General features: G+C 46.0%; 1 protein-coding gene across 1 annotated transcript; it reads right to left on the reverse strand.

The window, feature by feature from the left end:
- Positions 1–23,046: 23,046 nt before the first annotated feature.
- Positions 23,047–25,591, reverse strand: LOC121232858 (cyclin-O-like). The gene is given in 6 exon segments (XM_041121326.1): positions 23,047–24,497; positions 24,500–24,702; positions 24,704–24,723; positions 24,970–25,155; positions 25,233–25,448; positions 25,565–25,591. Coding segments are annotated over 6 exon segments (918 nt in total). The 3' UTR covers positions 23,047–24,231.
- Positions 25,592–26,866: the final 1,275 nt, after the last annotated feature.

Consider the following 26,866-nt stretch of genomic DNA (forward strand, 5'->3'; position numbering starts at 1 on the left):
TTTTTACCCAGTAGTTTCACACGAAAAATATTTATTAATGCCAATGACCTGGTCAGGGCTTCATTAACCTCTGTGAGATTGGCACAACCATATAAACAGATGTCCTTGTTTCAGCTGGGATAGAGTTAATTGTCTTCCTAGTAGCTGGTACAGTGCTATGTTTTTGAGTTCAGTATGTGAAGAATGTTGATAACACTGATGTTTTCAGTTGTTGCTAAGTAGTGTTTAGTCTAAAGTCAAGGATTTTTCAGCTTCTCATGCCCAGCCAGCAAGAAAGCTGGAGGGGCACAAGAAGTTGGCGCAGGACACAGCCAGGGCACCTGACCCAAAGTGGCCAACGGGGTATTCCATACCATGTGACGTCCCATCTAGTATAGGAACTGGGAAGTGGGGGCGGGGAATCGCCACTCGGGGACTAGCTGGGTGTCGATTGGTGGGTGGTGAGCAATTGCACTGTGCATCATTTGTACATTCCAATCCTTTCATTATTGCTGTTGTCATTTTATTAGTGTTATCATTATCATTATTAGTTTCTTCTTTTCTGTTCTATTAAATCGTTCTTATCTCAACCCACAGGTTTGCTTCTTTTTTCCCGATTTTCTCCCCCATCCCACTGGGTGGGGGGGGAGGGAGTGAGTGGCTGTGTGGTGCTTAGTTGCTGGCTGGGGTTAAACCATGACAACAGAATATCAGTAAGTAGCCCATTCTAGATGAGTAGCCAGTCTAGAATGTATTTCACTTCTAAAAGCCAAAAAAGCTGAAAGATTTAGGACAGAATGCATTAACTCTCCAGGGCATAAGGCTGGAAGTCATTAAACACGTGACAAAGCAAGGAGCTTTCAAAATACACTGATCTCAAATGCCTGCATGAGATATTGCTTCTGTATTTTGCACTGAAGAGTCAAAGTAAAAAACAAACAGCCCAAGAAACAGGAATTTGTCTCCTGGCTTCCTCGCAACCTAGAGCTCTAACCCTTAGTACATAAACACTTTCTCTTGGGAGCTCTCTGGCTACAACAGTCTTGCAGTTCTTACTGTACAGTAGTACAGCATCAACAAGAACAGAGCAACCTCCATAATTTCTCTTGAGCTAATGGACAGGGCACTATCTTAAACAGGATCTGTGGATTTAAAACTCCTCATGCTAAGGAGGACCTCAGATCCAGGCCTCTCACTTTGTAGGTAGGGACTTCAATCCCTAGGTGATTTTATAAGAGGGAGATGCCACTCCATTCTTACCAGATAAGAAAAAGTAAATGTCTGTGGTCCTTGGTCCATGACCAAAATAATGATTTAGGTGCCTAAGTTCAAGCATGGCAGGTTGCAAGTCCTGGTAATGCGGGCATCCAAGGAAGATGGAATTTCAGATACAGATGTCCTTTGCTATTTCTTCCTGGCTGGGCCTAGACATAGCTGGCATGCTGGACAGGAATACCTATTTCTCATTATTCAAGGACATCTAAGCTGGGTTTGTTAAATCCATGCTCAGACCTGAGCGTCTAAGATTCAGACAAAGCAATACTGACAACCCGTGTACCCAAGTCTCTTTGTGGATCTGGCCTAAGTATTTATTTTGTTGATACTGAAAGAGCAGCTTTTTCAAGATTTCATGCCACTCAAATATAGACACATTGTATATAACTCCACCCAGCCTTCATGGCACGAATTTAAGGTACATAAATAATGCTCACAAAGTCTGTGCGTGTACATAAAGATAGGTATCCTTATAAACATTCCAACACAAAATCAATTAGCTTTCATGCAAGTGATGATGCCTGCTTTTGTTGGGGCCTTGAGGAGCTAAATGCCAGGACAGCAATGCCAGAAATGCTTTTGTAAAGGAGTTTCACTCCCAAATACGTTACCTATTTTTAATACATTTATTTCCCCATTCAAGGGCTTGTTTCTTTCCTAAAGGAAGAGAGCAATCTTTCAAGAGACTGTTGATGAATCTCAGACATATGATAGTACAACTGCCTGGAATGAATACCTGTCTCTGGAGATGACAAAAAAAAGAGGTTGTCATGTGAGTAAATAATTTTTTTGTGAGATTAATGATGCAGAAATTTTTTCCTTCCTAGGCTGACTGGTAAGAGCTCCAGAACATACCTAAACCCCATCATTATGCCCAGTATAAGAAAAGCTCCTTTTGTTTTCTCAGCAATAACTATCCCTAGCTAGAATACCTCATTGTTTTCAGTTTCTAGTCTGAAATGAAGGAAAAACCCTTTGGCTTTGAACTATTAGTGCACTGTTGAGCCAACCTTAGAGTAACCATTAACCTACACTAGATGATTGTCCACTCAAATCTTGATCTGCTGGAGCAGCCTAGGCATAGATCACAAAGAAAAAACTTTAAATCATGCCTGTGGTGGAAAGAGACTTAACTGCAAGGTTCAAGCAAACTTCACTTACAGACTTAACACACCACTATTGCAGGTTTTACAGATACAATGGAGGAATGCACTATTGCAATTTTAAAAGCAAGAGTAGTACACTATTACAACCACAAGCAACTCACAGACAACCACAAGCACAGATGTGTTTACAAACTTACAGCATAAACAATATTCACTTACCCCTCCAGGTAAGGGCTCTCAATCCCAGAGAAGCTACCTCGACCAGCGTCCCGATCAAGGGGGGGAAGGGTTTCCTTCACAAGCCAACTGTATAGTTGGAGAAGTGACTCCCCCATTTCCAACCTGAATCTTAGAGTTTTTATCCCCTGACTTGTGGAATGGTGTGTATGACTATGTCTGAGTGGATTATGATATATGCCTGAGTGGATTATGTATATCTGAGTGGAGTTTCCCCTTATCTTTCTTTTGTTGGTCTGTGATTGTTTGAATACACAAGGTTGTAATTTGAAACTGAAGCTGAAACCCTCCAGCTTTTTTTTTTACCTTGCTTCCTCAGGCAACTGAATAGTGGTTGGATTGAGACTCAGGGCATACTATTTGTTAAGGGATTTCAAGGCTCATTTCAGGTTTTGGTTCTTTGAATGGTGTAGCCACCGCCCTGTTTAGTTTAGGGTTTATCAGACAACCCAGGGCTAAACTGTCTACACAGCTCCCCATGAGTGAGTCATCTCTGCAGAGCGACAGGGCCTCAAGGCAATCCAAGGCTGGGTCACTTTTGTAACCCCCCCATGAGTTGCCTGTGTGCTCTAGACATGGTGAAACTCATTTGTGAACTATGAGCTGGACAATCCATACAGTGCCTTGCCAGATAAGTGGCTGGCCTCAGGAGGTCCCTTCCAGTCCTACATTCCTAACAGGTAGAGATGTCTCTCCCAAACCACAGAGCCATCCTGTGTGCTACAAGCTGGGATTCTTATAAAGTTGGTAGTCTGCAATGGCAAAGGGAAAAGAATCCAATGTCCTTAGTCATTCTTCCTGATGGCATTTAGTTTTAGTGATTTGATAATGCTTTTGTAACCTAGCAAGACACCTTGTGCTGTGATGAAGTATACACAGAAGCTCACTGCAGTCTGCCATTAAATCTCCATGAGGAAGCGGTAGGAGTTACATTGGAAGTCATGAAGATCAGCCCAGCAGTGATCAAAGCAGAGAATATCCCAGTGCTGGAAGCAAGCAGTTCACTATCAAGAATTCATTTTAATTGAGTGATACTTGTTGCCTGCCCTGTTGGGGCCAAGGTTGCTACACCAGTCTGATCTTTATCTAGTACTTCAGCAAGGAGAGGGTGATATATAGGGCAGCACTACTATTTATAGCATAAACATCCTGGGCCCAGTAGAAATAGGATGAAGAATTTAGAACAGAAACTAATTTCTGTTCTGTTCTTTAGGGCCATGATGATGACTGCCTGTGATTTGTCAGCAATTACTAAACCCTGGGAAGTCCACAGTAAAGTTAGGTGCCTGATACAGTGTCTGCTGTCTCTAGCTTGTACTTCAGTATAATGTAATTTGCTAATCTGTCTCTGAGTAGCAGCAAGGTTTCCTACCAAAACAGTGTTAGAAAAGTGATGGGTTTAGATGGATAAATCAAGACATTCTAGCTTTAAGATCATAATTATAATTTATGTAGGGAATTCATGTTTACAAAAAAAAAAACCAAAACAGAACAACCACAAGCACTTAGCTTTCTGAATTACAATGAGGTTTGATGTGCATAACAGAACTGTGAGGTTTTTTTACAATAATACCTGCTGTGTCATCAGCTGTTTGTTTGGTTTTTTGGAGTTCCTTCTTGAACTGCATGCATTTGATCAGTTTCTAAGTAGGAAACATTTGAATATAAAGGAGGGTAAAATAAATAAAAAACACCCTCATGTTCCTCTAAATTCCTTCCTGTAGGAAACAGTGGGCCAGGACTACTATTTGGCAACATGGGAAAAGGACAACTGAGGAAAAATCCAAGCAGCAGCTATGGCTGTTTGGCCAACCTCAGACTAAAGAATCCTGAGAAGCTGCAAGTCCTTGCAGGGTTTAGGAACACTTGATAGACAAACAGTGAACCAATGAGCTCTGCAAAAGGGGGTTCTGCAATTCCATTGCCACCAACACCTTTCCCAGTAGAGATTCTGGGGAGACCAGTGAGAGGCCAAGTGTGTGAAGGTGGGAGGTTTGGACAAGACAAGATTAAGGGATAAATGAGCCAGAAGTGAGATTCTCTTAGTGGAGACCTAAAGTGTTTCAAGTTAGAAAGCTAAAGTCAGTGATAACTCTCTTGTGTTCTTTTTTTTTTTTTTTTTCCTCCTCTGCATTGCAGGTAGCTCTTCTAGTAGCAGCTGAGTTCTAGGAACAAGGAGACTTAGAAATAAGCGTACTTCAGCAACAACCTATTGTAAGTAGTTTGTGAGAGCCAGCCAGTTGAGTCATTAATTTCTGTTGAAAGTCTTAGCAGATAGTAATACAAACAATGTTGGCCTTAGAGTGCTGTGAGTCTTCCTGATACTGTCATGCTAGTCCACATCCTTCTAAAGATACAGATTTTTAAATAGGCAAAAGCCTTTAGGACAGTGCTACTTTGTACTGCTGCAGGGGTGTGTGTGGGGGAATCCAGCTACTGCCTGTGTCAGGGACAATGCCTTTACATATTAATATGTCCAGTTCTCCATATAGTTAAATGGATCCCACTGACTGTGAACCAGCAAGAAATGGCTGTCCCCCTGAAGATTTTGATCTTGTACATCAACATCTATTCTGTTACAGAGAAGGGGGAGAAAATGAAAGACCTACTGTTTAGTTAGAGGAAAACAGAGATGAGCAGTGATATACAGGGGGAGTTTCCAGTAATGAGAAGGAGCTATAAACACAAAATTCAGAGTCCAGAAACATTTTTTGTTAAATGGATGTGTTCTAAAGCAGAATTTCCCAACATTTAAAGAAATGTAAAAGACTATCTAACCTTTTTTGGGGAAAAAATTCCTGACCACACTACTAGGGTGTTTCAGAAGGGAGGAAGAGTCATTAAATAGAATTTAGGTAAATCATATTTTTCAGTGTCGCACATTTGTAATTTTGCTGCTATAATTACAAATATTTTAATTTGCCATTGACAGAGTCCAGGACTGCTTCTGATTTGGCCTCCCACCTGTGTGCTTTGTGATTATTTTTTAAAATAGAAATCCTTTCATATGCCACCTCTGGCATCTTATGCCTACTGATGCATCAAAAACCATGTTAAGCAACACTGTTTTCAAACAATACAATTTGATGTTCAGCTGATATTTTAGAAAAGTAAGGACCTCTAGCACTTTCAAGAATGTGATCCTTCTCTCAGATATCCTGTTGAGAGGAAAAAAGGATTTAAACCCTCTGTCCTCCTCCCCATCTATAGACACTAAACAAGAAATCTAAAATTATTACTAAAATGATGACAGAAATGAGCCAACTTCATTCTTCTGCAGAGAAGGAAAAAGGCTGTGAAGGCAAGCATTTATGAATGGTACAGAACTGCTAGGCTAACACACCAAGGCAGTCCTGGGGAGAAAGCAGGGTTTTCTTTTATGAAGTGTTCTCATAAATAATGAAGGACTTATGTTATCTCTCAGCCCATGATGGACAGGAGAAAAGTTGCTGAGATTCCAAAGCTACAAGTGGGTTTCATTGACTTTATGAAGATGTGTAGATGTGGTGCTTAGGGACATAGTTTAGTGGTGGACTTGGTAGTGTTAGGTTAATGGTTGGACTCGATCTTAAGGGTCTTTTCCAACCTAAATGATTCTATGTGCACATTTGTGTATAAGGTAAGTAAAGCACACCCTTGCACATCCTACCTTACTCAAGATGTTTTCAAATCTCAGCCTCCTTGGGAAGTCCTGGGGTAGCAACAACACTTAGGAGCAGAGGAAATGGGAGAAGACTCAGTGGCAAGAGGAATCTTGTGTTTCTGCCAGTCTCTTCTCTGACTGCTCTTAAAGGAGAAAAACAAAGCTTGACAAGGAAAATAAAAGATGCAAGAAAGATACCTGGCAGAGAAAAGACTGGGAGCATCTGTGCTATGAGAAACTACTTAAATACTAGTGACAGTTGGGTACAAAACTTCTACTAGTGAAGGTATTGCATTAAAGGGTAAAGAAGTTTGGCAGAAAATAAACCCCCTTGCATTCCAGCTTATCCTCAGATGTCAGAGGGGCTGGGGGCAGCTAGGTTTAAATTCTGAGTGATGTCCAATTCAACGCTATAAGTCCGGTTGTGTTCAATATGCTGAACTATCACGATTACGGATGCACTTAATAGCATACTGCACTCTCAGCTTAGCCACATTCAACGCACTAGAATTACCAGACTTAGGGAGTTTGGTTGCATTAACGAACTATCATGGCTAGATTTCAATGAACAGTACAGTTTATTAAAGCAAGAGGAGTACAGGTTCTTTTGGATTGTCGGTGATAAATACACTGTCTGCAAAGCATGTGCAAATAATAATACAGTCAACTACAAGCACACTAAATTATGGAAAAACTCTATAGAGATTTCTAAGTTTCCCGGGGAAGCACTCAGTAAAACCGAAGGTTTGAATCTTACCCAATAGGCGTCCCTATAGGGCGGAAGAGAGGTTCAGCCCGTCGACTGATCCCAGAAGTCAGCAATGTCCTCCCAACTTGTCTATGATGGTATCTTCCCTAACATTCCTCCTCTCTTAAGCCCTTTTATATTTTCTTATTTTTTAGGTGGAGCTTGAGTGACTCTAGTCATACATACCTTTACTTTAATTGGTATAAAGTTCTCTCGCTTTACTTTTAAAGGAGGTGGGGGGTGTCCTCTGGTATCATGGATGAATGACATATTATCTCAGCACTGTACTGTTCGATGGCTGTGTTTGGGTCAGGAATTTTCACATTTCCACAAAGAAATTCAACCAATGCTTGATGGGCTTCTGAAAAACAGAAATGAGTGGAAGACCCATGATGATGAGTATGATGCAAAACCAAAAGCTCTGGAGGAAGAGAAGAAAAAAGAGGAAGAGAAAATGGCTGCCAAGAAAGGTCTGAAACAATACTTAGCATTTTCATGCCCCGCTTGAAATCTTGTCATTCAGTACCTTTCACAGAATCACAGAACAGTTGAGGTAAGAAAGGACCTCTGGAGGTTATCTTGACCAACTTCCTTGCTCACCTAGAGCCAGTTGCCCAGGATTGTGTCCAGACAGCTTTTGGATATCTCCAAGGATGGAGACTCCACAACCTCCTTAGGAAACCTGTTCCAGTGCTTAGGCACCCTCACAGGAAAAAAATGTTTCTTGATGTTCAGATTGAACGTCCTGTGTTTCCGTTTGTGCCCATTACCTCTTATCCCATCGCTGGGCACCACTGAAAAGAGCCTGGCTCCGTCGTCTTTGTACCCTCCCTTCAGGTATTTATATACATTAATAATATCCCCCCCCAAGCTTTCTTTTCTCCAGGCTAAACAGTCCCAGCTCTCTCAGCCTTTCCTCATAGGAGAGATACTCCAGTCCCTTAATCATCTTCGTGGCCATTTGTTGGACTCTCTCCAGTATGTCCATGTCTCTCTTGTACTGGAGAGCCCAGAACTGGGCACAGGACTCCAGGTATGGCCTCACCAGTGCTGAGTAGAGGGGAAGGATCACCTCCCTCAACCTGCTGGCAATACTTTGCCTAATGCAGCTCAGGATACCATTTGCCATATTTGCAGCAAGGGCACATTGTGGTTTATGTTCAACTTGGTGTCCATCAGGACCCTCAGGTCCTTGTCTGCCATGCTGCTTTCCAGATGGGTAGCCCCCAGCCTGTACTGATGCATGGGGTTGTTCTTCCTCAGGTGCAGAACTTTGCATTTCTCCTTGTTGAAGTGCATGATGTCCCTGTCAGCCCATTTCTCCAGCCTGTCAAGGTCCCTCTGGATAGCAGCATGACCCTCTGGAATATCAGCCACTCCTCCCAGTTTTGCATCATTGGTAAACCTGCTGAGGGTACACTGCCCCATCCTCCAGGTCATTAATGAAGATGTTAAACAGGACTGGACCCAGTATAGATCCCTGGGGTACATCACTAGTTACTGCCCTCCAACTAGACTTTGTGCCTCTGATCACTAACCTCTCAGCCCAGCCATTCAGCCAGTTTTCAACCCACCTTACTGTCTGCTCATCCAGCCCATACATCAACAGCTTCTCTAGGAGGATCTTATGGGAGACAGTGTCAAAGGCCTTCTTGAAGTCCAGGTAGACAATATCCACTGCTCTCCCCTCATCTACCAGGCCAGCCACTTCATCACAGAAGGTGATCAAGTTGGTCAAACATGACTTCCCTTTGGTGAATCCATGCTGACTCTTCCTGATTATTTTCTCATCCTTAATGCTTTCCTCCAGTCTTCAGGCACTTCTCTCAGTCGCCATGATTGATCAAAGATTATTGAAAGTGGCCTCACAACGACATCTGCCAGCTCCCTCAGCACTCATGGGTGCATCCCATCAGGGCCCATGGACTTAAGTGTGTCCAGCTTGCTTAAGTATTCCCTGACCTGATCCTCTTCCACCAAGGGTACATCTTCCTTGCTCCAGCCTTTCCCCCTTGTCTTTAGGGCCTGGGATTTCTGAAAGCCAGTCTTGCTAGTAAAGACTGAGGTAAAGAAGGCATTCAGTACCTCAGCCTTTTCCATGTTCTGTGTCACCAGGTGTCCCGCCTCATTCAGCAGTGGGCCCACATTTTTCCTAGTCTTCCTTTTGTCTCCTATGTACTTATAGAAGCCCTTGTTGTCTTTGACATCCCTGGACAGATTCAGTTCCATTTGGGCTTTAGCTTTCCTAACCTCATCCTTACATGCTTGGACAATGTTTCTGTATTCCTCCAAGGTTACCCGTCCTTGCTTCCACCTTCTGTATACTCCCTTTTTGTGTTTGAGTTTGGCCAGGAGCTCCTTGTTCATTCACGCAGGCCTCCTGGCATTTTTGCCTGATTTCCTATTCGCGGGGATGGACTGCTCCTGAGCTTGGAGGACATAATCCTAGAATATTAACTAGCTTTCTTCGGCCCCCCTTCCCTCCAGGGCCTTATCCCATGGGACGCTTCCAAACAGATCTTTGAAAAAGCCAAAGTCTGCTCTCCTCAAGTCCAGGGTTGTGAGCTTGCTTTTCACCCTCCTCCCTGCCCTCAGGATCCTGAACTCCACCATCACTGCAGCTGAGGCTGTGTGGGAGCAGCTCGGAACACCTGGCATTTGTTTTCAAGAGTGACCATTAGAATTTGTTGTGCTGCATGTTTGCCAAGCCTTTGAAGAACTAATTTTACAAGGTCAGGTTGGAGGATGGGAAGATGTGGCTGAAGACAGTCACAAGTATGTGTATGGAATGTTTTTATCTTTAAGTGTTCTGAGGACTGGCAAACATCCCAGCTGGGCCAGATATGCCCTCCTGTGTTAGTAGTATTGGCTGTATGCCGTTAGTTCTTTCTAGATCTTTGCTGAAACATATATAAGTTGGATTCTTTTGTGAAATAAAGGGAATCTTGCACAGAGAGCTTGAGCGCTTGATTCAGTCGCCGCAGATGGTGAGCCCGATGTGATCAAGAGAAGAAGACGACATGATGGAGAGGAGAAACCGGCACGGTTAAGAGAAGAAAACGATGTGATCAAGATAAGAAGAAAAGAGGTGATTCCCCTTCACTGCTGAGACCACGCAATCTAACGGGGAGAGTTTTGAAGAAGTGGCCACGACTCCGAGAAAATAGGAGACAGCAACCCCTGTGGAACGGGTGAGTTGCGAGATTGCGGTAGCATGGGGCAGTCAGCTTCCCAGGAGCATAAGCTCTACTTAAATGCTTTGCAGCAGATTTTATGGGCCTCTGGGTATAAAATAACAGAGGGACAAATTGCTTTGCTTTTAATATGGGTAAAGGATAATTGTAACTGGTTTCCCACAGAGGGAACTTTTGATAGCGAGGTTTGGGAATGAGTTGGTGTCCTGGATTCAGCTGGGATAGAGTTAATTGTCTTCCTAGTAGCTGGTAAGGTGCTATGTTTTGAGTTCAGTATGTGAAGAATGTTGATAACACTGATGTTTTCAGTTGTTGCTAAGTAGTGTTTAGTCTAAAGTCAAGGATTTTTCAGCTTCTCATGCCCAGCCAGAGAGAAAGCTGGCACAGGACACAGTCAGGACACCTGACCCAAAGTGGCCAATGGGGTATTCCATACCATGTGATGCCACATCTAGTATAGAAACTAGGGGGAGTGGGGGCGGGGGGAATCATCGCTGGGGGACTAACTGGGCGTCGATTGGTGGGTGGTGAGCAATTGCACTGCGCATCATTTGTACATTCCAATCCTTTCATTATTGCTGTTGTCATTTTATTAGTGTTATCATTATCATTATTAGTTTCTTCTTTTCTGTTCTATTAAATCGTTCTTATCTCAACCCACGGGTTTTGCTTCTTTTCCTGATTTTCTCCCCCATCCCACTGGGTGGGGGGGAGTGAGTGAGCGGCTGTGTGGTGCTTAGTTGCTGGCTGGGGTTAAACCATGACAGTTGGGGAGCGTTTACAAACACGAAAAACTTTGGCATTTGGTGTATCAGAAAATTTAATTATGACATGGAGATTTACTTATACTGTGCTGGTGCATTTACAGCCGGCAGAGAAAATCATATCAATACAACCTGATATTGCTTTTGAGGAGGCAGTCTGTAAGCAGGCCGCTAATGAGCAGGATTCTGATTCTGATAATAATTCTTTTGTATCAGGCAGGGTGGACTCTGAAAAGGAGCCGGATTTATATCCCTCATTACCTCCACCACCGCCTGCACCAACACCGTTAACGCACACACCCCGCCGGCAGGCAGGCAGGCAGGCAGCGGGCGGGCAGCACAGGCTCCGTGGGGTTGCCGACCCTCACCACCGCATACAGGTCCCCGCCACCCCCGCCGCTGCCTCCCGCCGCTTTTGCACCCGCTTCGCGGCCGCCGCGCCGGCCCCACCGCTGCCTTCCGCGGCCTCTGTGCCCGCCGCGGCTGCCGCTGTGCTGCCGCCATCACCTACCCACCCACCCCAATCGCCTGGTACTCCCTCTCCAGGGTTTGCAGAACTTAAAACAGAACCTGGCTTTGCTGCACTGCCTGTAACTCCTTCTCCTACTAATCCCTCTAACTCTGTGCCTCTGTCTAATCCTGTGGCTCCTGCTTTACAGCAGTGCAGAGAAAAAACTGTAGTGCCTTCAGCTCCGCCTTTAACAGACTTTGATACTAAATGTGACCATTCACTTAATGATTTGGGAAAAAAGTACAAATAGCTTGATGCAATGCTGTCGAGAAAAAGCTCTACAGCAAAGAGATCCCATGTTTACTTTTCCTGTTATATACAAACCCCATACTCCACCACAGCATGACGGTTTACCTTATGAAATGATAAAAGAATTATGGAAATCAATTCATGAAAATGGGTTACACAATTCATTTACAATGGGACTAGTGGAAACAATTGGAGGCACTTATACTATGACTCCTTGGGACTGGAAACTGCTTATGAAAACGGTGTTGACTTCTGCTCAGTATTCTGTATGGCAATTAGAATACAATGATTTGTCAGTGGAACAAATTATGGACAACTTGTCATCAGGGATACTTATAGATCAAAATATGCCACCACAAGAACAGCTAGATAATGCTATGTTTACTTTGAATTTTTTAAATCGCTCACCAGACTTAATGGCCAGCACAGCGATAGATCAGCATTTTAAAACTCCTGATTCTATTTCACACAGACCTAAAGTACTGTATAAGGATCTTTTTAGTGGGCCTGGTTGGAATGGACCTGTGGAACTAATCACGTGGGGGCGAGGGTATGCTTGTGTTCTTCTTCCCACAGGAACCAAGTGGATTCCAGCTAAACACGTGAAGCCATATCATGAGCTGGCGAAACCACTCGGACAACCAAATCCCGCAGATGAAGACTCTGAATTTGGAAGAGGAGAAACGAATGAGGAGGAAGTGGCGCATCAAGAATGAAAAAGCTATCACACAGGGACATTTGAAGAGAATGCAACAACAAGCTAGCGTGATGATGCAACGTGTATCCTACCCCAAAGAATACCTTTTTTAGCATACCTGGCAATAGTGGCCAGCAACAGTATTGTAAGAATTCTGATCTTTTTCTTTGCGGGGTCACTGTGGCTCAGGTGCAGCATTTTTATTGGGCCCACTGAAGGTGGTGTGCCTAAGCCACAGTGACTATATAAAAAAACATTCCTTGTATAAGTTTGAATCTGACACAGAATCACAAAGATTCGGTGATGATATGTACTTCACATCCTTATGTTTTTGTAGCAGCTCAATCTGTAGATATCACTTTACGTAACCATACTTTTGAAACTAATCTGTCAACCTTGGTATTTTAGCTGTTTTTCTCATAAGAATACATCTGAACTAAGTCTTACAGTAATCATGCCAATATGATGTCATGCTGAATTGTGGATCCCTGTGAATATGACCAAATCGTGGGAAAGGGAATCAGGATTAAGTCAATTATCAAGGCTTTTAAAGCGGACAATTAGTCACCCAAAACAATTTATAGGATGGCTCATTGCCTTTATAATATCAGCTATCATTATTGCAGCTACTGCCGCCGTTGCTACCATGGCGCTTGTGAAATCCGTTCAGACTGCTCACACAGTAGCTAATGTATTAAAAAATGTTACGGCTGAAATGAATACCCAGGTACAAATTGATCAACAATACTAGAATGATTGGATGCTTTGGAAGCAGTGGTAATTTGGCTTGGAGTGTATTGGGTTTGTGTGGCAAGGTTTTGGTAGCGGGGGGTTACAGGGGTGGCTTCTGTGGGGGCTGCTGGAGGTTTTCCCCTGTGTCTGACAGAGCCAGTGCTGGCTGGCTCTAAGACGGACCTGCCGCCAGCCAAAGCCGAGCCAATCAGTGATAGTGGTAGCACCTCTGTGTAAAAAAAAAAAAAAAAAAGAGAGAGAGGAAGAGACAGAAAAAAAAATAATAAAAACAAAACAGCTGGAGAGTGGGAAGAGAACTGTGGTTGCGGAACACACAGAAACGGCAGCTGAAGAGAAGAGTGAAAACACGTAAGAGAAACAACCCTGCAGACACCAAGGTCAGTGCAGAAGGAGGGAAGGAGATGCTCCAGGCGCCGGAGCAGAGATTCCCCTGCAGCCCGTGGTGAAGACCACGGTGAGGCAGGCTGTCCCCCTGCAGTCCATGGAGGTCCACGGTGGAGCAGATATCCACGTGTAGCCCATGGAGGACCCCACACCGGAGCAGGTGGGTTCCCGAAGGAGGCTGTGACCCCATGGGAAGCCCACGCTGGAGCAGGCTCCTGGCAGGACCTGCGGATCTGTGGAGAGAGGAGCCCACGAAGCAGGTTTTCTGGCAGGACTTGTGACCCCGTGGGGGACCCACGCTGGAGCAGTGTGCTCCTGAAGGACTGCACACTGTGGAAAGGACCCATGCTGGAGCAGTTCGTGGAGGACTGTCTCCCGTGGGAGAGATCCCACGCTGGAGCAGGGGAAGAGTGTGATGAGTGCTGCCACTGAGGAGGATGAAGCGACAGAGATAACGTGTGATGAACTGACCGCAAACCTCATTGCCCGTTCCCCTGTCCAGCTGTGGAGGAGAGAGTGATAGAATAGCTTTGGTGGGCGCCTGGTGTCCAGCCAGGATCAACCTATCACATAGAGATAGACAAAGTGCATTACAAAAATAGAATGAAATTACATTGCAATTGGGAATTTCAAAAACAAGGGCTCTGTGTAACTCCTTTACAAAGGAATGAATGTGTATGAGATTGGAATTAGGTGAAGGCGCATTTACAAGGTGCATTTGCTACTAATATTGCAGGGGAGATCTAAGATCTTGCACAGATATTACAAGATCAAATGGGAAATATACAAAATTAGCAGAATAAGGTGTTTTTCAAAGAATTGTCTAATACTGTTGAATGCTTAAATCCAAAAACATGATTTGAAGGTTTTAAATTTGTGTATCTGAATTTGTATTGCTATTGGAGGGTTATTAATCATTTGTGTGTTTGCAGCAATCAGAATCACCTGAGGAGCAGTACGAGGATTGCGCCAGTTCGAAGCTAGAGTCCTCGCTGCCTTCCTCGTGAATCTGATGTTCCTAAACAAAAAAGGGGGAGATGTGGGAGCAGCTCGGAACACCTGGCATTTGTTTTCAAGAGTGACCATTAGAATTTGTTGTGCTGCATGTTTGCCAAGCCTTGAAGAACTAGTTTCACAAGGTCAGGTTGGAGGATGGCCTTGTGTAGGCCTGGGAAGATGTGGCTGAAGACAGTCACGAGTATGTGTATGGAATGTTTTTATCTTTAACTGTTCTGAGGACTGGCAAACATCCCAGCTGAGCCAGATATGCCCTCCTGTGTTGGTAGTATTGGCTGTATGCCGTTAGTTCTTTCTAGATCTTTGTTGAAACATATAAGTTTGATTCTTTTGTGAAATAAAGGGAATCTTGCACAGAGAGCTTGAGCGCTTGATTCAGTTGCTGCAGGCTGCCCTTGAAGTTCACATCCCCAATGAGCCCCTCCTTGTTGGTGAGGATGAGGACCAGCAGAGCACCTCTCCTCATTGGCTCCTCTATCACTTGGGTGAGGAAGTTGTCATCAATGCTCTCCAGGAACCTCCTGGACTGCTTATGTCCTGCTGTGTTGTCCCTCCAGCAGGTATATGGGGTGCTTGAAGTCCCCCATGGGGACCAGGGCCTGCAAACATAAGGCTGCTTCTATCTGTCTGTAGAAGGCCTCATCCGCTTGTTCTTCCTGGTCAGGCAGCATATAGCAGACACCCACTACAATGCCACCTTTACCTGTCCTCTCTTTAATCATAGAATCATAGAATTGTTTAGGTTGGAAAAGACCTTTAAGATCATCGAGTCCAACCGTCAACCATGCCCACTAAACCATATCCTGAAGTGCCTTGTCTACACGCTTTTTGAATACCTCCAGGGATGGTGACTCAACCACTTCCCTGGGCAGCCTGTTCCAATTCCTGACAACCCTTTCAGTAAAGACATTTTTCCTAATATCCAATCTAAACCTCCCCTGCCGCAACTTGAAGCCATTTCCTCTCGTCCTATCACCAGCCACCTGACAGAAGAGACCAGCACCCACCTCACTACAACCTCCTTTCAGGTAGTTGTAGAGAGTGATAAGGTCTCCCCTCAGCCTTCTTTTCTCCAGGCTAAACAGCCCCAGTTCCCTCAGCCGCTCCTCATAAGACTTGTGCTCCAGGCCCCTCACCAGCTTCGTTGCCCTTCTCTGGACACACTCCAGCAACTCAATGTCTTTCCTGTAGTGAGGGGCCCAAAACTGAACACAGTACTCGAGGTGCGGCCTCACCAGTGCCGAGTACAGGGGAACAATCACCTCCCTATATTCCCTAATCCTAACCCATAAGTTCTCAGGTGGCTCCTCATCCATCCCCAGGCAGAGCTCCATGCATTCCTGCTGCTATCTCACATAAAGGGCAACTCCCCCATTCTCATTTCCCCTGCCTGTCCTTCCTAAAGAGCCCATATCCCTCCATTGTAGCATTCCAGCCATAGGAGCCATCCCACCACATCGCTGTGATCCCAACAAGATTGTAGCCCTGCAGGTGCACACAGATATCTAACTCTTCGTGTTTGTTTCCCATTCTGCACGCATTAGTGTACAGGTACTTAAGAGAGGCATGCCAGCATGCTGATTTCCCAGAAAGGATCTGGTTTTTTTCATAATAGTGCCCTGTAGGTACTTCCTTGCTTACATGCAAACGCTGGAAGTGACCCTGCCTAAGCCCCATTTGTTGATTTTGTGATCCCTTCCTGTCACATCACTCCAGGCCCTTTGCCCATGTATTGGGTCTGGCTGAGATGGAGTTAATTCTCCCCATAGCAGTCCTTGTAGTGCTGTGCTCTGCATCAGTAGCTAGAAAGGTGTTGATAACACACCAGTGTTTTGGCTACTGCTGAGCAGCGCTGGCACAGCATCAAGGCTGTCTCTCCAACATTTCACCCCCCTCAACGGCAGGCTGGGGCTGGGCAAGATCTTGGGAGGGGACATAGCCAGGACAGCTGACCTAAACTAACCAAACAGATATTCCATACCATATGACGTCAGCTCAGATATAAAAGCTAAGTAAAGGGAGACGGAAGGGGAGGAATTTTTGTCTTCCAGAGCAACCACTAGGCGTACTGAAGCCCTGCTTCCCAGGAAGTGGCTAGACATCGCCTGCTGATGGGAAATAGAGAATAACATCATTTGTTTTTCTTTGCTTTCATGCGCGACCTTTGCTTTCACTTTATTAAACTGTCCTTATCTTGACCCACGAGCCTTTTGTTATATTTTCTCTCCCCTGTCCAGCTGAGGAGGGGGAGTGATAGAGCAGCTTTGGTGGGCACCTGGCGCCCAGCCAGGGTCAACCCACCACAGCTGCTTCAACCCCATCCATTACTCCCTCATAGGTCTGCTGGTAACACCCTTCCTCCCCCATCATTCCTAATTTAAAGCCCTCCTTACCAGGTGAGTTGTCTTGCTTGCCCCAGATGGATCCCATCTCTCCCAAGCAGATGCTGATCTGCAAACTAGGTCCCATGGTCATAGAAACCAATACATTGTTGCCAACACCATCTCCACAACCAATCATTGACCTGGATTGTCAGTGCCTTCTTCCTCACACCCTTTCCCCTCACCGGCAGGATCGAAGAGAATACCACGTGGGCCCCCCATGCCCCTGACTACTGCCCCCAGAGCTCTATAGTCACTTTTGATGCTCTCCAGGTTGCCTCTGGCTGTATCATTTGTGCCTACAGGGAAGAACAGCAGGGGTTAATAGTCAGAGGGCTGGACAAGCCTCATCAGTCCCTCCACAACATCCTGGATCCTGGCCCCCAGCAAGCAGCAAACCTTTCTAGTTGATAGGCCAGGTCGACAGATGGGTGCCTCTGTCCCCCCCAGCAGGGAGTCACCCATTATGATGACTCACCATTCCTTCCTGGTAGTCTGGCATGGTTTAGGGTTAGGTGGACCAGGTTCTTTGCTTGTAGGCACATCTGGCTCCTCTTCAACTTTGAGGGTGGTGAACCTATTTTGCAGTTGTAAGCCATTAGGTGGGGCGAGAGCTTTCCTCTTGGTGCCAGAAGTCACCAGTTTCCATCCTTCCCCTTCTCCAGTGGTTTCTCTTTGATAGTAGGGGGTAGACACTGCCTGCTTCTCTATTGCAGGTAAGGACTGAGGCTCTTCAAGCTGTTGAGTCTCAGAGAAGAGCCTGTCTATTTCCCTTTCATCTTCTCTGTTGCTGCCCAGCCTGCTCACTTCCTTTCATAATGCCTCCACTTGGCGGCACAGCTCCTCCAAGATGGCACACCTCCTACAGGACAGAGGGCCATCTCTCCTGACCTCAGGGACAGGTCCCAAGCACTCCCTGCAGCCTGGGACTTGGAGAGCTGCATCTGCCATCTGAAGCTCAGTCTGCGTGGAAGCCTCTGCCCTAGCAGGAACAGCTGTTCCAACATCTACTGCGGAAACTGCTCTGTGGCATGTTACTACCATATCTGAGACTATCACAGTGGCACAATTTCAACTGAGGCCCCCTTACCTCATGCCCTTCTGTGCAAACTGCTGCATAAACTGCTACATCTGTTGGCTGCCTCTGTGTCATGCCCTATTGTATTGCATCTGGCTGAGATGGAGTTAATTCTCCCCATAGCAGCCCTCATAGTGCTGTGCTCTGCATCAGTAGCTAGAAAGGTGTTGATAACACACCAGTGTTTTGGCTACTGCTGAGCAGTGCTGGCACAGCATCAAGGCTGTCTCTCCAACATTTCCCCCCTCCTCACCAGCAGGCTGGGGCTGGGCAAGATCTTGGGAGGGGACATAGCCAGGACAGATGACCCAAACTGACCCAATGGATATTCCATACCATATGATGTCAGCTCAGGAATAAAAGTTAAGTAAACGGAGGAGGAAGTGGGGGCATTCGATATTTACATTTGTCTTCTGGAGCAACCGCTACGCATACTGAAGCCCTGCTTCCCAGGAAGTGGCCAGACATCGCCTGCTGATGGGAAGTAGAGAATAAAATCTTTTGTTTTCCTTTGCTTTCACGCATGACCTTTGCTTTTGCTTTATTAAGCTGTCCTTATCTCGACCCATGAGCCTTTTGTTATATTTTTTCTCCCCTGTGCAGTTGAGGAGGGGGAGTGATATAGTGGCTTTGGTGGGCACCTGGCATCCAGCCAGGGTCAACCTACCACACTTATTCAAAGACGATTCTCACTATCCTGCTTCACTTGAGCTATTGAATATAGTTTTTCCCATAAGTCTTTTCCCCCAGGCTTCCCTTTCTTTAATTTTCCATCCTTCAGATTTCCAGTATGAACCACTGAGTGGCTCCAGCCCATATCGCATAAGAATCAGTATATATTGTGTCGGCGCCCCGTTCGGCAGCTAGCACTACCGCTTGGAGCTCAGCCAATTGAGCTGATCCATGTCTTCTGTTTCGGATGTCTTCTGTCTTTTCTGTCGGAAAGCCACAAGAGGGCAGCCCTTCCCTTCCATTTCCCTTTCATCCTTTGAGCTGACCTATCTGTAAACCAGACATTACATCAAACCTCAGTATCTTTTTGTAAATCAGATGGGGGTGGTGCATCTTGAATGGATGAAGGTGGCATATCAAGGGGTGGTTCAGCACCCCCTTGCCACTGAATATTATATTCTGTCAATGACCCTGTAAACCCTGTTTTCCCCTCAATCCAATCATGATGTGCTATGTACATCACCATTTTCTGAATTGCACTAGAGTGTGCAATTCCCTGTGGAATGGAAGTAGACTCTCTGATTCTTTTAAGGATAGGGAATGGGGTTCGTATTTCTAAGGGTGTGTCTAATGTGATAGGTTCTGTATCTAATAGGGCTGTATAAGTAGCCAGTAATCATTTTTCCCAAAGTGAATACCATGATTGGAAATCTTTCCCTCCCTTTGATCTGAACCTGATATTCTAAAACTAAGTAAAAGCAAACAAATAAATCTAAATGTGTTGTAAAACGGTGGTGGGGATGGGCTTGCAACGTTCTGATATTGTGAAAAAACATTTTGACTGCCGCAACACTTCAGTTCCTTTCCCAGCCAGTGTTTCCTCATGTTAACAGATGTCTGCTACATTCACATTTGTCTCAATTGCTATTTTCCAATTTTGGTTACATTCACTCTGTTGGAAAACTGAATGTACTTTGGAACATAGCTATTATTTTAAGCACCTATTCTCACTGACAACGAACAGACTGTAAAAGCAATGGTGACATTTTTTGTGTGTGCGGTGAGCTTTCCTACCTGAAAATCAATCTTGTCATCCATTGTTCACCTTGATTCTCAACTCAAGCAAGCATAACCTCTCTCAATTATCAGGCAATAGAACCCCATGCACCAGTATAGGCTGGGGGCTGGTTGACTAGAAAGCAGCTTTGCTGAAAAGGATCTGGGGGTCTTGGTGGGCAACAAGTTGAACAGGAGGCAGCAGTGTACTCTTGTAGAGAAGGTGGCCAACCACATACTGGGCCACACTAGCAAGAGTGTAGCCAGCAGGTTGAGGGCAGTGATTCTTATCCTCTCTTCAGCACTTCCAAATCTTGGCACTTGCAAATCCAACAGAAGTTGGAACATGGGAAATTCTGACTAGATATACAGAAAGATTTTTCCCCCATGAAGGTGGTCAAACCCTGGAACAGGAGCCCACAGAGGTTGTGGGATTTCCATCCTGGGAGACATTCAATCCTCAGACGGGCTGTCATGGTTTAACCCCATCCGGTAATTAAGCACCACACAGCTGCTCACTCCCTCCCTCCCCACCCAGTGGGATGGGGGAGAGAATCAAGAAAAAAAAAAAAAAGTAAAACTCATGGGTTGAGATAAAAACAGTTTAATTGAACAGAAAGGAAGAAACTAATAATGATAATGATAACACTAACAAAATGACAATAATAATAATAAAAGAATTGGAATATACAAAACAAGTGATGCACAATGGAATTGCTCACCACTCGCTGACCAATGCCCAGTTAGTTCCCAAGCAGCAATCTGCCCCCCCAGCCAACTCCCCCCAATTTATATACTAGGCATGACGTCACATAGTATGGAATACCCCGTTGGCCAGTTTGGGTCAGCTGTCCTGGCTGTGTCCCCTCCCAACTTCTTGTGCCCCTCCAGCCTTCTTGCTGGCTGGGCATGAGAAGCTGAAAAATCCTTGACTTTAGACTAAACATTACTTAGCAACAACTGAAAATATCAGTGTGTTATCAACATTCGTCTCATACCTAACTCAAAACATAGCACTGTACCAGCTACTAGAAAGAAATTAACTCTATCCCAGCTGAAACCAGGACATGGGCAAAGCCCTGAGCAACCTGATATATGCTACCAATTTTTGCAGCCAAATTACAGAATAGATTGCTTGAATTCCTGACAGTTTGTTACACTCAAAATCTTGTTATGGACAAAAGGAACATACCTTATATGCAAAAATAAGAATTTATTATTGACCTAATTAGTCTTAACAGTCCTCCTCACACCCTTTCCCCTTACTGACAGGACTGAGAATACCACGTGGGTCCCCATGCCCCTGACTACTGCCCCTCAAGCTCTGTAGTCACTTCTGATACTGTCCAGGTTTGCCCTGTGTCACGACCTGTGCTGGACAGACCAGGGAAGGGTCGTGGTGAGTTCAGAATTCCCTCGGGCTAAATTAAGGTGAAGCAACACCAAACAATCAGTTAAACATTTTATTTATGGCAGAAGCAACCTGAACTGGGGAGGCATAACAGTAGGTGGCGTGGTTTCTCACAACAGGAATTGGCATGAAAGCCCCTCAGTAAACTGTATACCTCCGCTAACATATACTACAAGCCTTACTTATCTAGGGATCAATTCAGGAAAGAAAATAAGGAGAGCCCTCCCATTGAGTCATGAGGTTCAGAGTGGACCCCCTTGCTTTCTAGACTCCTTCTCAAAGAAGAGCCTAGGGGTGGCTAGATCCACTCCTAATCCCAGACTTGGTCAATGATTTTGTGTCTTAAAGGGATGAGTTGTAAGGATTATGAAAAAGGTGAGAGAAAGAGAGAGAGACAGAGAGGAAAAGAAAAGAGAAAGATTTCAGCAGTCCTAGGTCCAGCATTGGTCCAGCCAGCCTAAGGGTCCAGTTCTGGTGGGCATGCGGGAGTGGGCATTCAGTTTGTGTCCTTTTATAATCTCCTTGCCCCTCCTTTGGGTGGGCACTCAAACTCATTAGGCTAATTAGGTGTCATGCACGGTTTGTGCTTTCAGAACCTTAGGGAAATGGTTCGGTGGGGTTGGGGGTTGTTTGGGGAGTGCATCCTCCAGCGTGTCCTCTGAGTCCTGTTGCTGATGTCCTGTGCTGATCTGTGCTGATTGGCTTCTTTTCATTTTTTTCACCTGTGGTTTGTTGTTATGCAGGGTTCATTGTTATGCAGAACTTGCCCCACCACAGTGTTTGAGACATTAACTCTTTCAGTCTCTCACACCCTGGCAGTATCATTTGTACCCACATGGAATAACAGCAAGGGGTAGTAGTCAGAGGGCTGAACAAACCTCATCAGTCCCTCCACAACATCCCAGATCCTGGCCCCTGGGAGGCAGCAAACCTTTCTAGATGATTGGTTGGGTTGACAGATGGGTGCCTGTGGTAGATTGACCTTGGCTGACCACCAGGTGCCCACCCAGCTGCTCTATCACTCCCCCTCCATCAACAGGACCAGGGGAGAAAATATGATGGAAATTTCGTGGGTCAAGATAAGGACAGGGAGATTACTTACAAATTACTGCCACAGGCAAAACAGACTCGGGGAAATTAATTTGTTACCAATTAATTGTAGCAGAGTAGAATAGTGAGAAATAAGAACAAAACTAAAAATACCTTGCTCCCCTTCTTTCTAGGCTCAACTTCACTCCTAACTCTTCTGCCTCCTCCCCCGAGAGGTGCAGATAGTAGGAGGGACTGGCATGAGTGAAGTGAGTGAGAGTCACAGCATCGGTGACTGTATTTGGGCCATGGGTCACAGGCCTGCATTGCTGGGGTGCCAGCATCTGGTGGAGGGATGAAAGACCACGCAAGACTATCAGGAAGAAACAGTAAGTCATCGTAATGGGTGACTCTTTGGTGCGGGCAACAGAGGCACTATATTGATTCTAGCTGGGATGGAGTTAACTTTCTCCATAGCAGTCCTCATAGTGCTCTGCTTTGTATTTGTAGCTAGAACAGAGTAGATAACACACCAATGCTTTGGCTACTGCTGAGCAGTGCTCCCACAGCATCGAGGCTGTCTCTCCAACCCTCCCTGCCCCCAAAGGCCAGTAGGTTGGGGGTGGGCAAGAGGTTGGGAGGGGACAGCTAACCCAAACTGACCAAAGGGCTATTCCATACCATATGATGTCATGCTCAGCAATAAAAGCTGAGAGAAAGGAGGAAGAGGGGGGGCATTTGTTATTCAGGCATTTGTCTTCCAGAGCAACCGCTATGTTTACTGAGGCCTTACTTCCCAGGAAGTGGCTGGTCATCGCCTGCTGATGGGAAGTAGAGAATAAATCTTTTTGCTTTGCTTCCATGCATGGCCTTTGCTTTTTTTCATTAAAATGCCTTTATCTTGGCTCACGAGGTTTTGATCTTATTTTCTCCCCCTGTCCCGCAGAGGAGGGGAGTGATAGAGCAGCTTGGTGAGCACCTGGCGACCAGCCAAGGTCAACCCACCATAATATTTGGCACAATGGCATTATGTATTGGGTTTCAAACAGATTAACAGAAGGGTTCTTATTTTTATGAGATTCATTTAAATATATGATTGAAATGCAGTGGAGGTAAACAAAAATACAATCTGAAGAGTAGCTTTTTCATTCTTTGTGTAACATTAAGCATTTACCATTTCTCAGAAGACCCTTAAGAAAAAAAACCCCATATCTGCTTCCCTTAATTACTGTGAGTTTTTTCCTTTGTACAGAAATATTTTAAAATTACTTTAAAAAGAGTTAACAAAATACAATCACACTATTTTTTCTCTTCAGGAATTCAAGTTAAGCCATTGTCTTTTTAAAAAATATTTTACAGTATTATGACTCTTTTCTTCCCTTGAATTTTTCCCATGCTACAGTGCCAACTTGATTAAGAGTATGCATCTGGATTACAGACCTGCTGGAAAAATAATAACTAGTTGTTTTATTACTTAACATTTTATTTTCCTACACTTAGGTAAGTGCATCTAATTTTTTTTTCCCCCAAGCCATTACCAAGCCAGCACATGTCAGTTTGAAATGGGGAATGATACCATCAGGCATAATTATTTTTGTGGAGGCTGGAATTAACTGTTGAGGTGAACTCATTCTGTGCCAATGTATTTCCTCTCCCAGCTGTGTACACACACCACCAGCAAATGAACAAGTACAGGTGACAAGTAGAAAAGAGTTTATTCAATGTTCATTTGGTTCTTCCACTTGTTCTGGTGCCCTTATCTTTATGGACCATCCTCCAAATAAATAATACAGTACTTGAGACTGTGTATATTATTTACATGCTGGATTTTAAAAACAACAAAGGGACAATGCAACTGACATACAACAACATCACATGCAAAACATCATCTAATTTTTAAAACTCCAATGACACTAATGCTTAGTTGATTAAACTCTAAATCAACTCTATGGAGCACAAATAACGTTTTGAGTCAGCACAGAGCCAGCTCAGCTCAAGGCTAAGGCAAATACTGTCATTGCTAGAGGTATAGACGTCATCACCGTTATCACCCCGCAGAGGCCCGATACCGAGGAGGCAACGCAGGGCGGTGTCCAGCCGCCCCCCCGGCCCTGAACCTGTCAGCAGCCACTCCGTAGCCAGGGGTACTTCTGGGCCACCGCTGGGGCAGGAGAGGCAGGGACTGCCTGTTCAGAGACAGCAGGAGCTGCAGCTGGGCCATGCAGTTCCTCAGGAGCCCCTCTGGGTAGCCACTGACCCGCAGGTCCAGGGGGCTCTGGTGGTACAGCAGCATATCTGGTGAAAGTGTAGTCGGCCAAGGCTGAGCTCCGCTACCCCCCCCCGGCCAGGCTCCTGACGTCTGCCGCCTCCCCTGCGTTGGCCCACCGTGCCTCCATCCAGGAAGAAGCTGGTGGCCAGCACCACCAGGTTGAAGCCCAGCCTGTGCAGGATGATGCACTCCAGGTTGTGGAGCTGCTGGAGGGTGAAGGCATCGCAGCAGAGGGCGAGGAGCTCCTTCACGCTGGGGGTGCACCTCCACCTGCAAGGGGGCACAGGCGGGCAGAGGGTGGGGACGCTGCCCTCTCCCTGTGGGCTGCAGCCGGGGGAGTAGCGCAATGGGAAAGGGTGCAAAGCCCAGCCCAGATGGTGATAAGCTAGCACCAGACCTGCTCGGGGTGGTCGAGGAGGGCTGCAGAGACCCTCGCGGCGGGACAGCCACCTGGGGACAAGCGCACTCATCTCAGCCCTGCGAAAGAAGTGCACCCGGGCTCCGGGGCCACCCTACCTGCTTGCAGGTGATGAACAGCGCCGTCACCCCCAGGAACTGGAAGCAGTCGGCGGCCACAAGGGTGGTGGCGAGGAAGCGGTCAAGGATGTTGACGGCCAGGCAGAGGGCCTCGAAGGAAAGGCCGAAGTGCCGGTGCACGGGGATGAGCCAGCTGACCAGCTTGCAGCGCGCCTCCGCTGTCACCTGCGGCACCGGGGAGCGGGTGTCAGGCGGGCCCGGCACCGGGCTATCCCTCCCCCCACCGCCGCCGCCGCCCTCACTTGCGGCTGCCGGGTGAGCGGCTCCCGCGGCTGGAAGCGGCTCTCCAGCCCCTTGCGGGAGCGGTACCAGCTCTCCCCGTAGTCGCCTGCAGATCCTGCGGGCTGTCCCCCGCCACTGCCGTCCTCGTCCCCGCCGGGCGCCGCCGCCGTGCCGGGAGCCGCAGACAGCTGCCGGGGGGTCCGCCGCGGTCCAGCCGCTGCGGAGTGGTGCCGCGCCTCCGTCCGGCCGGCCAGTCGCAGTCATCATGGAGGTGGCGGCGGTGCGGACTCCGCTGACAGGCGCGGGCGCGGCGGCAACTATTTGAGCGGCGAGGCGGGCCCTCGGCCATCACCGCCCGCCTTCCTGGGCACAGCGCCATCGCCCACCGCGTCCCGCCCCGTGGCGGGGAGAGGGGCACTGCGCAGGGCGGCCGGAGGAGCGCATTGCCCCGCCCGCCGCGGGGTGGCCGGTTGGGCACTGCCAGGAAATTTGTCTCCAAAACAAAATCAGGGCCAAAAAAAACAGGGCCAAAAAGGAACAGAATTACCAAAACGTCTGGCTCTTTTATAACGCTTTTCACCAGGTAAGACAGCTGTGGTGGAGTCGCTGTAAGACTCTGATCTCCAGAGAACAGTGCCGAGCACTGGAGCCCTCTTTCTGGAAGGGCACGGAGAACAAACTGGACAGAAGTACCATAAAGCCAGTCATGGCAGAGCCTGAACCTAATCAGCTGAAGTTGCTGCATTTTCCATTTTGCCACTACTAATATAAATTACTCTCCAGCTCCTAGCATTTTAACTCAGAACCCAGTGAGCTTTAACAGCTACAGATCGCTCTGCATAAATAATACTTTCATTTGAGGTTACCAAGAAATATAGCACAAATACAAAAGGGAGATATCAAGAATGCTGACATTCTCTGGGAGGTTTGGGTCTTGGTTCTGCTTCCATCTATTGTCTATTTATGTAATGGAATGCTATTTTAAACAGCTGAAAGGAGGGAAATCAGAATGTTCCTGCACTGTGACCACTGGTTTAGAGAAGCAGAGCTGAAAACCTCTCCTGAGTCGAGTGATGGGGAAGATGTGAATGGGAAAAGGAAAAGAGAACTTCAAGCAGTCTGCGACCCTAACAGCTGAAGAGAGGAGGAGACAGGAATTCTGCAGCTTGAATAGCAGGAACAGGAAATCCTCTCAAAGGAGAGGATGCACAGAGACCAATAGGACATGCTGCCTTTAAAATAAAGTACACCCTGAAGAGCCCTATTGTGACTACAGTGAGAAAGATCCATTGATACTGGTCTTGTGTTTGACATGCTTTGAGAAAAGTAACACAAAGGTGTTAACAGAAGTATTTATTAAATAAATGGAGCAAAAGAGAAAGTTCATCCATCCAAAAGAGCACAGGTACAAAAGTTGCTCACATACACTGCAGAAGCAGAAATTCACTGTAGTCTTTGTTTTTTGAGGTTTCTTTGGTGGTTTTTGGTTTGGGGTGGGGTTTTTTATTTAATTTTAAAGTAACTGTTCTTATCTGTACACCACAGTTTGTCCTGTTTGATCTGCAGAAAACTGTTGCTCACTCAGGAGAGTGAGCAATTTCCTAGTTATTACAATAAATCCCCTTAATAACAACCAAAAGAAGATATTTCTTTA

Source organism: Aquila chrysaetos (genome assembly GCF_900496995.4).
Source record: "Aquila chrysaetos chrysaetos chromosome W unlocalized genomic scaffold, bAquChr1.4 W_unloc_1, whole genome shotgun sequence".
NCBI lineage: Eukaryota > Metazoa > Chordata > Aves > Accipitriformes > Accipitridae > Aquila > Aquila chrysaetos.